The sequence below is a fragment of the Mesoplodon bidens genome (assembly GCF_964165515.1).
Source record: "Mesoplodon bidens genome assembly, chromosome: 1".
In the NCBI taxonomy this organism is placed as follows: Eukaryota; Metazoa; Chordata; class Mammalia; order Artiodactyla; family Ziphiidae; genus Mesoplodon; species Mesoplodon bidens.
The window spans coordinates 225,192,175-225,207,995 of NC_138176.1; the positions used below are offsets into that span (position 1 = coordinate 225,192,175).

At 46.6% G+C, this 15,821-nt stretch overlaps 2 protein-coding genes across 11 annotated transcripts in view; one reads left to right on the top strand and one right to left on the bottom strand.

Annotated features, from left to right (window-relative positions):
- Positions 1-10,548, top strand: part of DCLK2 (doublecortin like kinase 2) — a 161,981-nt gene extending 151,433 nt beyond the window's left edge. For 5 of the 8 annotated variants that reach the window (XM_081242373.1, XM_081242377.1, XM_081242374.1 and 2 more), the window contains one exon: positions 2,726-3,898. In XM_081242373.1, the coding sequence (XP_081098499.1) occupies positions 2,726-2,914 (189 nt within the window). In that variant the 3' untranslated portion in view covers positions 2,915-3,898. Of the gene's footprint in view, positions 1-564; positions 3,899-10,464 lie in introns of those variants that run through there. The other 3 variants (XR_014016495.1, XM_081242378.1, XM_081242379.1) reach the window with 3 other exon arrangements.
- The window catches only part of LRBA (LPS responsive beige-like anchor protein), an 808,478-nt gene continuing 803,060 nt past the window's right edge, over positions 10,404-15,821 (bottom strand). For all 3 annotated transcript variants that reach the window (XM_081242275.1, XM_081242274.1, XM_081242273.1), the window contains exon 57: positions 10,404-11,584. In XM_081242275.1, the coding sequence (XP_081098401.1) occupies positions 11,494-11,584 (91 nt within the window). In that variant the 3' untranslated portion in view covers positions 10,404-11,493. The remainder of the gene's footprint in view (positions 11,585-15,821) is intronic.

The window sequence follows — 15,821 nt, forward strand, 5'->3', positions numbered from 1 at the left end:
TCTGGGGGTACCAGTTTTCCATGGCCAAAAAGCTGGCCTGTGAATTCTGGCTTGTCCCCCAGAGCAGCGGTGAGCAGGCCTCCGCAGGGATGTCGTACTCATCCTTGCCCGACCGAGGACCTGGCGTGGTTGCGTCCGGGCAGCTTGCAAGGCTTCCGTGTCGTCTGCCTCACTCTCTTCACCAGTACTGTGCGTCTTTGTGTCCTGCCCTTGGGAACAGTTTCAAATGTTTTCTTAAAAATCATTATTCACCAGTGACTCTCCCTGGTATTTATATGTTCTCATAACTGGGGTATGTGAGGCTCATGTGGTTTCCTACAGATACAAATAGCAGTGGAAACAGGGTATAAACGTTCTGAGACGGAACCCTCAGGAACGGCTGTGTCGCTCCCAGATGGAACCTTGCTCTCCGCTGCCACCCCCAGTGTTCTCTCTGCCTCGGCGCCCCACCCCCCCCCCAAGGATTGGAGCCTGAGGCTCTGGTGAGAAAATGATAGGGTAGGAATGGTAAATAACGGTGCAAGAAAGTCAAGTTGATGCTGTTGTCTGCATTTTGTTTGACAGTTTGATTTGACAGTTTGAGAGACACTTCAGAGTTTCACTCTGTACCCCGTTGAGACTCTGGGGACCCCGGAGCAGAATTCTGGTATTCAACATGCTCTGCTTCATGAGAGCCGCCTCTAATTGTCACCCCTCTTACATCTGCATGCTTCTCTTGGACTTTGGCACCAGCATCCAGCTGTCAGCCCCTCATGGGTGCAGGTCTCCTGTACCTACTGACACCCATTTCAGCCAAACGCAGCCTTGGAAACTCTACTTAAAACTTCTCGCCTTGCCACGTGGCCTTCCTTCCCAGACCAAAAGCTGGCGAGTGCACGGGAGGAGAACTCCAGTCGTCCTCCTGCTAAAGGCTGTTTTTCACTTAGGTGAAAAAGCATCTTTTTGTGAATGAGAGCATAAGATGGGAACCTTTGTGAAGGCCTTTGTTCTCTTTCTCCAAATACATTTCCAAAGATGCATTTTTATCGGTAAGACAGTGTAGGGTCAGCTAGGCTTTGGGATAGGAGAACACCGTTGGATAGGATTTTGGTTGAAGAGGGGCCTGTGGTTTCAGAATGCACTTGCATTTGCTCTGGCTTATCCTTAGATGCTTAAGGAAGGACCGTGCACCTGCAGAGGGGGCTCACCTCCTCGCCCAGAAGAGGCCATCTCGTGGTGGGAAAGGGAATTATAAGAAACCCCTTCTCGCTGCATTTCGTAGCCTTGTAGCCGACTGGAGAAAGGATGGATTCAAAAAGCGTGCTTCCCCACTCGGGGATTATGCTTCTTTCAGGGGGGAAGTTGGGAAGGATTTGGGCTTAAGATAAGACAAAACTGTCTCGACTGTGTTGCTTCTGTTGAAAGTAAGTCTAGTTTCTGTCCCTGCTTCTCTCCTCGGCCCTCTTGCCTCTCACGCCGCCTGCATTGCTTTCCTCTGACTAGGTCCCAGGCGATGGTATGTACTAACTGCACGGCACTGCTTCCTTCCGCTGCCCACATGCGTCTTCTTGACGGGAAGGGAAGAGGAGAAATAACTGCGGGACTGTTGCTTTCTGCTACCCAGGGGAAGTTTTATGGTAGAAAAAAGTGAATGCCACCTCTCCCGCTTTCAGTGTTTTCACTGAGGGGTGGCCTGGCCTCTGCTCATACTGGGAGCTTGGAAGCTTGTTAAAGAGCGATGCTGAGTTTCTGATTTGGCTTGTCCACAGTTACCTCTTCTCCAGGTAACGGAAATTGTCCTTGGCAATCCCTGAGCGTTCAGCCCGAGCTGGGAACAACCTGTTGTCCGGTTGACACCAAGTGTCCCGAAGGCAGCCGCCCAAGTCTGTCCTAGGAAGCCCCATTGTTCGTATTTTCTCCAGACTTTTTTTTTTTTTTTTTCCTTCCAGTCAGAGTACTGGAAGAATCAGTGGTGCATTTCCCCCTCAAGGTGGTTAGACCACAAAAGGACTTCTGGTCCACGTGCCTTGTAGCTAAAGGTGCCTGAGAACCAAAAGCTCCCCATGTTTGGAAAACCCAGTGAGAGGGCCGCTGGCCGCCCGGCCGAGCAGGTCCTCAAGCCCACTCAGAGGAGGAGGAAGGCAGGTCAGGGCCAACCTCCCAGGCTAGGGTCAGGAGGTAAGAGGACTTCTGCGCCCCTGGAGCCGGGGAGCAGGTTAAAGCCCTTGGGGGTGTGACAGGATAAGACACCCGCACACAGAAGAGAAGAGCAGGGGGGAGACGGTGGGGGGTGGGAAGATGGGTAGTGCAGCACCATCGACTCCCAGGGCTTCCACAGGTTACGGGCACCGGTGTGATGGGGGGTGGGAGGTACTTACTATAGATGACCTGTGAGTACTGTTCGAATCCCGACGGGGAACCTACTTTAGAAGAGTTAGCTGTCAGGGACCTCGCATTCTTACGGGGTTTGCTTCTTGTCCAGGACTCTTCTGGGCTCAGGGGCGCGGGGATAAGCGCCCCGAACCCAGGCAGCTGGGAGCCGGAGCCGGGGAGGATCTGCCCAGGCCGCGTCCAGGGCAGTAGGAGCAGAGGCCGCGGCGCCGGGGACGGGCTGGCCCGTGGGCCGCCGTCGGGGGCAGCCGGGCGTTACTTCTCCTCTCCTGTTCCCGCCGTGCATGCTCTGCGCGCCCTGCTCGCGGTGCCGGGACCGAGGCGGCGGGCTAACTGTCTCCTGCTCTCTTCTCAGAACACGGCTCTAGATAAGGAGGGCCAGATCTTCGGCAGCAAGCTCGGCGCGGACGGCAGCCGGCCCGGCCTGGAGCCCGCTGCCCCGGAGCCCCCTGCGTCCCCGGAGTCGCCCCCGCGCTCTCCTGCCGCCGCCGCCGCCGCCGCGGAGTGCGAGCGGGCGGGGACCTGGCGCCGGCACCGCGACTGACCGGCCGCCCCCGCCGCCCGCATCGCTGCCCGCACCGCGCGTGGCATCGCCGGGGCGGAGAGCGCGCGCCTCCAGGGCCACCGCTTCCCGCGCGCTCTGCTCGGGTCCTGGAGGGGCCTGTGCGCGTCGCCTTCGGGGACAGGTCCTCGGAGTGGCTTCGTTTAAATTATCTGTCTTCTCAGTTCAGTGGACATTTGACGGCGTCACCAGGAGAATGTGCAACTTTTATCTGACATTGAGCGCATTTTTATAGAAACACTTTGGATGCACCAAGATCTCTCATTTAAGTAAACTCAGGAGGGCTCCCTTTTTCTTACAAGCAACTCAGAACTGCGTCTGTCCCTTTGTGGGCGCCCTTCCTCTGCTGACGGGGGTCGGGGGCTGGCTTCCCGCGCAAGGCTCGGAGCCGGAGCGGACCCCCTGGTCCCGGCGCTCCGCCCAGCCTCGGGGGCTCGTCTAGGACGACACTGGCCCTGGACTTGTGCGCAGACCGCAGGGAAGGCCGTTTCTTCCCTAGAAGTTGTGTTTCCCTGACTCTTCCCACGACCGTATTAGAAAATGCTGACGACCTTGTCCTTGGGGCTTTTTAACGAGAGGCGTGGTGCATGCCGCGTCGCCGGGGCGCTTCCTTCTCCAGGTCCGGCTGCGGGCAGAGCAGGACCAACCAGCGGCCCCAGGAGCCGCCGGAGCCTCCCTTCTCCATCTGCTTTTCATCTGCAGCGGCGGCAACAACCCCCAGGAAGCGCGGGGCACAGTCGGGACTGGGCGGGAAGGTGCCTGCAGACATCCTCTGTTACTAACCTTCTGGAAGGCTGCTGGCAGTTTTCCCTTTTTTTCCACCACCCTGCTCTTTTTAATGATTGTATATAATCAGTGTATTTGTTTTACCTGCTCATCTTCTAAACGGGTGGGCTTGTAGTTCATTCTCATTGTTAGACTTCTGCCGCCTACAAGTGTATCCAATAAATTTTCCTTCTTGAGAAATAGCAGTCAGGGTGGGTAGAGGTTCCTGCGTGGTGGTTTTGCAGAGTGTGTGGTCAAAGCAACACCTCCCCGGCCCAGGTTCCGGCTGGTGCCAGTGTTTGTTTTTGTCTCGGGGTCACAACGGGGAAGAGAGGTGCTTGGGAAGAACACACGGAGGTGCACCTGGATGGAAATGTGTTTGATTACAGGTGCAGAAACTCACACAACAAAAGCTCAAAAACGAATAGAGATTACTAGTGTACAACAGAGGACTGTGATGGCACCAGAGACAGGAAGGTCAGGCTTTCTAGGAAAAGGGGAGCTGGAGGAGCTGTTCTCCTCTGTCTGTGTCTGTCTCAAGAGATTGTGCTCTCCTGTCTCTGCTTCTTTCATGGCGTTTTGACTCTTAGTTTCTGTTCCCTTATAACGTCTGCTTGCCTGGGCTCTGGCTTAGCCTGTAACTGCTTCTGTCCCCAGCTTCGCAAGGCTGTACAACTCCACGGCTTGAAACCATATCTTTCAGCTCTGGTTCTCTTCGTTCGCATTGCTGTGTGATGATTTCTCTCTGGGCTGGTGCTGACCTGTGATCCAGTCCAGAGGCAGGTGACAGAATGCAGATGGGCTTCCTGGGCGCACAGCTCCAGTGGGTGCAGGCTTCGAGAGAGGGTAGTGATGGGCAGGTCCAGAACATTCTGCCTGTCGCTCTTCTCACTGGTTAAGAAGCAAGCTTCTTCATAGCTTCCAAGAGAAACATGTTTGTTAATGGAAGCGAAGAGCTGATGTAAAAGAAAGAGGAGAAAAATGAGGATAGTGAAAATGAAAATGGAAGAATGATGGAGCAAGGCCTTTAGCGTACTGATCGGAGCCTGAAACTCGACCCCGTCTCTCAAACTGCAAGGTTCAAAGACATTTGCTAAAGACTTAGGAAAATAAATGGCCAGGGCAGTGCCAGTCACTGGCGACAGGAGCAGGAGCACCGTCCCGCAGATGCTCCCATTTTCTGTGGCACCCTTGGGTGGCCTGGAGACAGGAGTAGCCTGAGCTGGGTGTGGCAGTGTGGCCTGGCAGTGGCCAAGCAGTTCTTTAGTCATGAAGCCCACAAACACCTAGAGCGTTAAGCGGTGGTAAAGGAACAAGCCCAGAAGTCAGGTGACATAACCCGGGTCATAGAACTGGCAGGAGACAAGCCATCCTGTGGTTTCAGATTCCACAGACATCAAACCTGTGCCCTTTTGAAGGCAGCCTGTTGTCCAGGGTAAACCAAGGCCTGGACATGAGTGGTCATCTAGATGAAGATCCTAAATAAAGGCTCCGACACCACAAGCAAATTGTTCATTCACCCACACGTTTAGCAAACGTGATGGAGCTCTTATTCTGGTCTCAGGATCCAAATTAAATAGAGGTCCTTTATTGCTGGGTTCCTCCGCTCCCGCACTGAGAGAGAGGCATGTGCTTGGTTTATGTTCATCCCCTTATTCCAGCAGGGGAGCCATGTCTACAGAAGTTGACCTTTGAATAGAGCAAGGGAAGCAGTGACCTGCCGAAGCCATCACGGGCCGCCTGCTGGGCCCAGCCAAGAGTCAGCGGGAGTCTGTCTCTCTCTCTTCAAAAAGGTTGCCGTGACGTGCAAGTATATGGAATACACAGGTGGCAGCATTTGGCATGACTCCCCCAGAATATCTGCAGGACTAAGATTGTGAAACGTGAATCAGGAGGTGGGGGGCAGTTCAGAACAGATAAACCAGATTGAGAGAAGAGTGCTGGGCAGTGACGCTGCCTTTTTTTTTTTTTTTAATTTTGTTTTATTTATTTATTTTTGGCTGCGTTGGGTCTTCATTTCTGCGCGCAGGCTTTCTCTCCTTGTAGCGAGCGGGGGCTACTCTTCATTGCAGTGCATGGGCTTCTCATCGTGGTGGCTTCTCCTGTTTCAAAGCACAGGCTGTAGGCGTGCGGGCTTCAGTAGTTGTGGTGCATGGGCTCAGTAGTTGTGGCTCACGGGCTCTAGAGTGCAGTCTCAGTAGTTGTGGCGCACGGGCTCAGTTGCTCCGCGGCATGTGGGATCTTCCCGGACCAGGGCCTGAACCCGTGTCCCCTGCATTGGCAGGCGGATTCTTAACCACTGCGCCACCAGGGAAGCCCAGTGACCCTGTCTTGGAGGAGGACTTTCAGGGCAGTTTGCCATCCCATGGAAATACAATGTAAGCCACATAATTTAATATTTTCTGGTACCATATTAAAAAAGTCTAAAAAGGAACAGGTGAAATTATAGTATAGTTTATTTAACCCAATATATCTAAATACATCCCTTTTAAGTATTATTTCAACATGTGATCAATGTAAAAAAAAAATCATTGGGATACTTTACCTTATTTCTTTGTCCTAAGTCTTTGAAACCTGGTGTGTATTGACATGTACGGCACATCTCAGGTTGGACCAGGCACATTTCAAGCATTTAATAGCCTCGTGTTGCTCCACCTGCCAAGCTGGACAGTGCAGCTCTAAAGAAAGGCCACAGCACTCAGTTTCCTTGTTTTGTTTAGTTTTGCATATGATGTGTATGACAATGCAGAAAGAACCCTGATCCACTCTTTTAAATGGGATGGACTGATTTAAGACGATCTCGGCAGGTTAGAGCACTGATCCAAACCTGAGATGTGAAATCAAAGCGTGAAGTCCTGTGATTCAGTGGCCAAGGCCTTGGCGTTCAGTGCTTCCCGGGAGAGATCTGGGAGGGGAGGAGTGCAAAGAGTACCACGTCCTTAGGCGCCAATAGAACTGCTTAAACGTTAGCATAACCTTAAGCTGCATCCTGAGACGTCCGTGCAGATCGTGGGCAGCGTGAGTCGAGCCTCCCAGCTACGGCTCTGCGCTGGGGCCTCGGGGTGTGCGGTGCAGATGAAGCAACCATCGCCTGAAAGAAGGCAGCCAGGGTGGCGCGGGGCTTAAAGCCCGGGGAGCCAAGGACTGGTGGAGAAGCGGTCAGGTGTTGCTTAGGAAAACCCAGAGGCACCTCCGCCTGATGTGTGGCTTCACGGTGAACTGCTCTGTGGCAGGGGGTGCAGACTTCTTTTGGGCGCTCTGGGTGGTGGCCCGAGGTCAGTGGGTAGGAGGCATGAGGGTCACGTGTGAACGCAGCGTCGCGGAAGCAGCCCGGTGACAGAATTCACTGCTTTCTAAAGGAGCGATTGTCTAGTTCTGGGAAATGCCAAGGTGCTAAATAATAACAAAAGCTCATAGTCTACAGAGTTATCTCACACTGTCTTGTTTGAGCCACACCACAGCCCTGAGAGAACAGCTAACATGCCTGTTCAACAAATGAGGAAACTCAGATGGGTCTCGAGCTGACGGAGCCGGCTGAGAAGTTCCCAGGGCAGGGGCGTGTGAGTTCTGTTAGGTGAAGGAAGGCAGTAGTCTCTCTGAGGGAGGCGGATGTGTGCAACTTTGGTTAGTCGTGGCCAATGGATTTTAAGGGGCCATTCTATGATAAAACCTGCAGCCGTGAACTCAGTGGGGGTGCGTTACCATCATCGAGCAGCTGAGCGGAAGAAAAAGGTATTTGGTACAGAGGCTGGCCTGCTCGTGCCGTGCTCCTTCTCAAACAGAAGCCTCCTTCATCTGGGGCGGAGCTGGCAGCTTGGCCTTTGGCGGTCAGGAGGGTTTCAGCCCGAGTTGGATGGTGTGAGGCTGGGCACCTCTCTGTGCTGGCACTAAGCTCAAGCCTGGGGAGTGTCTCTCAGCTGATCCAAGTCTGAAGCTGCAGCACAGCCAGCTGCTTCTGCCAGGCTCCCCCAGCATCTTGGTTTTGGCAAAAGGAAAAGTATTCCTGAACTCGAGACAGGAAAATAATTCACTGCATGTTTCTGGCAAGTGACTGCCGTGGAATTGAGAGGAACATTTGTAGGTCACCTGCTTCCCTTGCCTGCAGGTCAGACCACCCTGTTCTCTAGAAAGAAGCATGTGAGGCCCTCTGGTTTGAGCGGTCTGCATTTCTGGCTCAGAGACGCCGGGCAGGGAGTGATGTGTCAGTGTCATTCATCGTAGCCTTGGGCTCTTATATGGTGATCATGTGATTTGGGGGACCCAGGAAATGCATCATGGACTCTACTTTTCATATCTATTGAAAAGAAGGATCCAAAAGACATTTCTCCCACTCATCTGAGAGGAAATAGAAAAGGTAGAATTAAACATTTTTCTTTAATTTTACTTTTTTGATTTGCTACTTTATGGTCTTTGCCTTGCCAGCTTCCTTGCTTTTCCCTGCAGTGATAACTTGCGATGCCTATTGAATTAACATCACTAAACTTTATGCTACAAAAAAAGGGAGGTAGCAAGGCTGACTGTTCTCCTAGTTGAAGTAGAAAACGCTTTCCTCCGTCTGTGGTGGGGCAGAAATAGCCAAGTGGAGGCACGGGCGTATTTGCGGATACGCATGGTTTATGCAGATTTTCAGATTCACGCCGTCCCCCTCTCTGTGTCTGTGAACATGCTCTGGCCTAATGTGATGTCACGTGATGACGTGGGGCTGGCTGCTCCTCCATCGTCCGGCGCACGCTGCAAAGTGGCAAAGCTGCTCCATCAAGCTCAGTGTGGGATCCTTCCAACTGTTTAAAGACATTTCTGCTTCCTGATGTGGAAGGAATCTGTCCCGGGGCTGCTGGGCTCTTCAGCAGTGATGGAGAGGGGGTGGGGCTGCTGCAGGAAGGAGCACCAAACCAGGTCAGAGCTCCTGAAATCGTGTCTGGTAAAAACGTATCAAAGATCCCTAGTGAAAATCTCTCCCGTGAAAGTCCTATCCTGGTGGATCTGAACTGTCATGTGCCATTTAAATTGTTATATTTGCAGAAAAAAGTGCAAAGCGGACGTGTGGTCTGGCTGCATCCAGATTCCCTGGCTGCCTGCCAACTTGACCCACGTGACCTCTGCCATCTCTCTGCCCCTCCGACAGCGAGGTGGGAGGACACACGGCCCCACATGTGCGGTCAGGCCCCTGGCTGGGCTCTGCTCTTGGAGCTGAATGGGAAGGGGCAGCCTGGTGGTAAGCTCCCGACCTCATGTGCTACACCCGGCTTCCGTGGGTCCCAGGCAGGGGACCGTCCCGCATGCTGACAAGCAGAACTGAAGTGTGGGGTTATCTCAAGGCAGAAGTGTTCCTTTTCGTTGGATTAATTTATTGGAACATTCATTTGTGGATGTTTGGTCCACTTTGGGAACAAGCTTCCCCTGAGTGGATTGTCCACCAGTTCGCATCCATGTGCCTGTCAGGTTTTCATGTTCTCTCTGCTCTAAGCCCTCATATGCTTTCTCCTAGAGATCCAGTGGTATTTCTTAAATTAGAGGCTCATGGACTTGACTGATGATGTTTCCGTCAGAATCCACACCATCGGTGAGGGAAACCTTTCTTTCCCGAGGCAGTGCATTTTAACACTCCGCACGCTCAGCCGCACCACCCGCTGAATGTGCCGCCGTGGCTCCTGGCTGTTGTAGGTCATCCCGTTTCATCCCAAGCCACCTCAGTTTTGACTTTTTTCCCTAATTGGTTTATATTTATTCGAAGTAGTTTTCTTTAAAGGAGTGAAAATTGGATAAAATAAGTGAACGTTGAGTACACCCTAACATATACAGTACTAAACAGAGTCTACCCCTAAGAAGCCCTGTGTTGATGCCAGCGGGATTCGTTTTATGAGTAGATACAGTCAGCCCTCGGCAGCCGCAGGCTCTACGTCCGTGGTTGGTGGAAGCCACGGATGTGGGGGGGCTGGCTGTAGTTGTGTGTTGATGCCAGTTGTAAGGTATTAAGTTGCAGTGGATTTTCCACAGTTGTAAGTTTTAAACAATAAAGGCGGTAGAGGCACCGATTTTCTTCTTGGGCTCCAAGAGGAAGCTGCTTCATGAACTTTGCTTCAGGCTTGTTGAAATAGGTAGTTGAAGTATCATGTGCCTGGCATATCACTTAGATATTCCTAATTTTCTTCTACCACTTTCCCCAAAGTTCCCAAAGTGTGATATCACAGGTTAGTACCAGTGAGGATATTCATTTACCAGTAACTTGGGTATGTCTTTGACTCTAGGATGTACTTCTCCTCTCCCACATTTTACCATCTATTGTTTTGTTAATGGTTTATAAAACAACGGTGGATTTTAGACGGAACAGTGTATAAAGTTCCTTTGGTCTTTTGTTTGTTAAAGGTCTCGTGTTCTCATTTCCGTAATGCCCATTTTCCTGTTTTCATTCAAAAGAAAGAATTGCTCACCTATTGGTTATTGTTCAAAAACTATGACTGAACCAGGGTTTGACATTTTCCTTGCAAATAACTTTATCATCGTTTCAAAAGGAGGAGTGAAAAAGATTATTACCAACAAAACAAATACCATTTTATTTAATTTTTCTGGCAAACAACCGAGTTGTTCCATTCCTAAAATCTTTGCTTTTAGAGAAGAGCTGAATGTGTAGGAAAAAGGAGGCGACCCCTTTTAGGTAAGTAAGTTGCAAGAGAAATAGAGATGGAATGTCAGTTTCAACGCAGAGTTCACAACTTACAAAGAATTTATTTATTCAATACAGACCTTTTCTCAAATATTTTTCACAGAATTCCACACAGCAATCTGGTAGAAAAGTAGAATTCTACAACACCAAAATGACATTTTTGTAGTACAAATGGCTAATCAAAAGGAAGATGAAGATTGTTTAACAACAAACAAACAGCAGGTAAAACGAGGGTTGCTTCCCACAGCACCCAGCAGCCTCTGTTCCTCGGCCCGGGGTGGGGGTGGGGAGGTGGGGGGAGCCCCGACAACGGCTCTGCCACAGTGCGTGAGCACAGTCAGCCCTCGGGGAGTGAGCTCTGCTACTTGCATTTACTTTAAAGGAAAAACAGAGGTTGTGAGCCCAAGAGCATTTCCATCATTTCATTTGGGTGTGCTCAGAAGAGGACAGGTCAGGAAAACATTGTAAATATTTCACACTTGTGATAACATTAGATCCTTTATGATAACCACACAATAAAATAAAATACCCTCCCCCAAACCATAATTTTCTAGGCCTAAAACATGCTCGAAGAATAATAGTGATAGAAATAATTCATTGAGATGTTTGAAATTACATTTACTGTAATTTAAACATTGCTATTTAAATCCCCAGAAATTTCAGTGCTGAAGCAGCACAGTTTGTTTGGAAAAATACAGGACCCAAAGTACAGCGTAAATAAAATTCCCTCATCCCAGTATTATAACCCATTCCTTATTGTTCAAATCATACCTTTCTCAAGATGACAGATAAACGGGAAGTGTTTTTCCATAATATAACTAGCATGAGTGGGGTTGCTTGCTCCACTGTATATTTATTACTTCCATAACTGGTGAAAATAGACTTCTCATTATGACTAAAAATATAGATTTTTTTTTTTAAACTACAGAACCCAGCAGCCAGTTTTCTGCTTTGCTATTCCCCCCAAAAAAGTCAAGCAAGGTCTACAAAAATAGCAATTAACTTTAAAAACTATTTTGCTTCTTAGAGCAAATTTAAGTTACATTCAGACGTGACTGCTATTTCTCAGAGAAAGATGCTGAGGACGCTCCTGTGCCCAGGCTGGGGGGAAGGCTGAAGCCCAGCTGTCCCCTCAGTAGCGGGTTTGGTATTCATGATGCCACCGGTTGAAGTCATTGTAGAACAGAACAATGCTTCCTGAGGCCATGCCAGAAATGATGCACCTGGGAGAAGCAGAGAGAGAGGGAGGGGTTTACAAACCTATTGATCATCTCCTCAGGCTTTGTTACTAAAGAAAGAACTGCCCTCCCCAAATCCACGAGGTAAATACAGAAGATGGCAGCCAGACGCACAGTTTGTGAGATTTACGGTATGTGTTTGTTTTGATGACTAAAATGCGGTCCTGACTAAGCTCAGAGTCCCACCTCTGACACTGCACACGGATCCAATTCACAGCTTGCCTTTATATTGAAAGTACAGCTAGTTTGTGCAAGATGAGCCACAAAAACCTGAACAGACTAGATAATTTCTAAGGCGGAGAGGCTGGGCAGGTACATTTTTTATATTAGGTATTGGAAGCAAAATAAAGAATCATAAGCTCAAAGTAATTGCTGGTGGAGGAAGCAGCACACAATCAAGTGACTGACAGAGGTACGTGACACATACAGAATGAATGAAGAGTAAGAAATCAGAGTGCTGACCACCCTGCAGAAGAATATTCTGTGTCCCATCGTGTTGAAGGTAGAGGGGCCTTGTCCTCCCAACACAGCGACTCACTGACATGATCACCATAGACAGGAGTTGCTGTTTGCTTCCCCTGTCCCTGGGCTGGTGGTGCAGGGAAACAGATGGAGCAGTAAGACAGGCGGTTCAGAGGAGCCTCTCCAGGAGGTAGAAGCCTATTTATTATCTTAGACCTCTCTCTGTATGGTTTGTTTAGGAGAGTCCTTAGATGTCATACTTAGTATCCTTAGTAGTACCTCATATCAAATTTAGGAATTAAAATGTATCACAACAAGAAAATCAGCTAAACACAGAAGAAGGCAGTAATGAGGATATGAGGGACAAAAAAGCACTGAGACGTGTAGAAAGCAAACAGTAAAATGGCAAAAGCAAGTCTTTCCCTATCAGTAATTACTTTACGTGTAAGGTGATTAAACTCTCCAATCAAAAGGCAGAGAGACTGGCAAAATGAATCAAAAACATGATCAAAACTATGTGCTGTCTACCAGAGACTCACTGTGATCTAAACAGGTTGAAAGTGAAAGGATGGAAAAAGATATTCCATGCAAATAATAATGAAAAGAAAGCTGAGGTGGCTATACTAATATCAGATAAAACAGGTTTTAAGTCAAAATGTTACGAGACAAGGACACTATACAGCAATGATAAAAGGGTCAATTCATCAAGAGTATATAGCAGTTACAAACCTATATGAACCAATCAGCACCCCCCAAGATATATGGAACCAACGCTGACAGAATTGAAGAGAAAAATAAACAGTTCTACAATAATGGTTGGAGACTTCAATACCCCACTTTCAATAATGGGTAGAACCACCAGAAAGAAGATATGGAAATGGAGGATCTGAACAATACTAAAAACCAGTTGGACCTAACGCATATATAGACATTCACCCAACAACAGCAGAATGCACACTTTTCTCAAATGCACATGGGACATTCACCAAGATAAACCATACATTAGGCCACAAGTCCTAATATACTTTAAAAAGATTGAAATCATACACAGTATTTTTTCTAATCACAACAGAATTAAACTAGACATTAATAACAGAAGGAAAACTGGAAAATTCATCAGTTTGTGGAAACTGACCAATGGGTCAAAGAAAAAAATCTTAGGGAAATTAGAAAATACCAAGACAAATGAAAACAAAACAACAAGCCAAAACTTACAGGATGCAGCAAAACCAGTGCTAAAAGGGAAATTCAGAGCTGTAAACACAGATACTTAAAATCTCAATCAGTAACCTAATTCTACACATTAAAGAAAAGAAAAAGCTGCAAACTAAACCCAAAGGTAACAGAAGGAATGAAACAAAGATTTGAATGGAAATAGGGGATAGAAAAACAGAAAAATCAACAAAGTCAAAAGTTGCATCTTTGAAAAGGGCAACAAAATTGACAAACTTTTAGTTAAGAACAAAAGACTCAAATTACTAAAATCATAACGTGGAGACATTGCTACCAATTTGATAGAAATAAAAAGGATTATCAGAGAATACTAGGAACATCTGTATGCCAACAATTGAGATAACCTAGATGAAATGGAAAAATTCTTAGAAACACACATTATTCCAAAATTTCATCATGGAGAAATAGAAAATCTGAATAGACTTATAACTAGTAATGAGACTGAATCAGTAATCAAAAACCTCTCAATAAGAAAAGCCCTGGACCAGAGAGCTTCACTGGTGAATTCTATCAAACATTTAAAGAAGGATTAACACCAACTCAAATGCTTCTAAAAAACTAAGGAGAACATTTCTTAAGTCATTCAATGAGGCCAACACACCCTGACACCAAAGTGAAACAGACATTACAAGAAAAGAAATCACAGACCATATCCCTTATGATTACTGATACAAAAATCTTTGACAAACACCAGCAAACCAAATTCAGTAGCATATTAAGAAGATTATACACCATGACCAAGTGGGATTTATTCTTGGAATATAAGGATGGTTTAACATTCAAAAATCAATTGTAATGTATCACATCAACAATGAACAACAACAAAAGAAACCCACATGAGAGAAGGCATTTGACTAACTTCATCATCCTTTCATGATAAAAACAAACACTGAAACTATGAATAGACGGAAAGTACCTCAACACGATATAAAGGGCATTTATGAAAAATTCCCAGCTAACATCACATTCAATGGTGAATACTGAAAGCTTTCCCCCTTACTGGGAACAAGACGAGGATACCTGCTTTCACCACTTTTAGTCAATATAGTACGAAAAGTCCTAGCCAGGGCAGTTAGGCAAGGAAAAGAAAGAAAAGGCATCTAAATTGGAAAGGAAGAAGTAAAATTACCTCTATTGCAAGTGACATGATCTTTATGTAGCAAATCCTAAAGATTCCGCACACAAAAAAACTGTTAGAACTGATGAACTTATTGGCAAAGTTGCAGGATACAAAATCAACAATACAAAAAATAAGTTGTGTTTCTACATACAAGCAGTGAACAATTCCATCACAGCAACAACAATGACAACAACAAAAAAAATGCTGAGGAATAAATTTAACCAAGGGGGCAAAAGGCCTGTATATTGAAAACCAGAAAATATTGCTGAAAGAAATTAAAGACAACATAAATAAATGGAAAGATAACCTGTGTTCATGGATCGGAACACTTAATATTGTTAAGACGACAGTATTAGCCAAAGCCGTCTACAGAGTCAACCTAATTCTTATCAGAATCTCAATTTTTTTTGCAAAAATAGGAAAAAAAAATCTTAAAATTCACATGGAATCTCTCAAGGGAGCCTGAATAGCCAAAACAATCTCAAAAAAGAACAACAAAATTGGATGTCTCATACTTCCTGATTTCTAAACTTACTGTAAAGCTACAGTAACCAAAACAGTGTGGTACTGGCTTAGAGAGAGACAATATAGACCAACAGAATAAAACAGACAGTCCAGAAATAATCTCTCATATATAGGAACAGTCTTTTTCAACAAATAGTGCTGAGAAAACTGATATCCACATGCAAAAGAATGAAGTTGGACCCTTATGACCATCATATATAAACAAACAATTCAAAATGGATCAAAAACTAAATATGAGTTAAAACTATAAAATTCTTAGGAGAAAATATAGAGGAAGCACCTTCATGACACTGAATTTTGCAGTGATTTCTTGGATATAACACCGAAAGCACAGGCAACAACAGAAGAAAATAGATAAATGAGACTTCATCAAAATTAAAGGCTTTTGCACATCAAAGGACACTATGAGATGGAATGATGAAAAAGTTCTGGAAATGAATAGCGGAGATAGTTGTACAACAATGTGAATATACTTAATGCCCCTGAATTATGCACCCCCAAACAAGGTTTAAATAGTAAATTTTATGTATATGTTATCACAGTAAAAGAAGTTAAGAACTACAATGAGAGACTGTATATTAAAAAGAAATAAGATGCCAGGTAAAGATTATCTCCCCAAAATGAAGGTCTTAGGAAATAAGCCAGATTTCTCAATGCAATCATTATGGACAGACATACAGGCATTTCACATGAAAGTTTGTTTAAGAAAAAAGGTACTTTAACATAAAAAGCTTTACAGCAATATAACTGGAGGCTTTGTTACTTAAATCCTGTCTATTCCTAGAGAATTCAGCCTTTGTCCAAGATTGGCAATGCCATCAAACAAAATCATGCTTTTTAAAAAGTATCTTGGAAACCCCAATATTCATCAGCTTTTTTGAT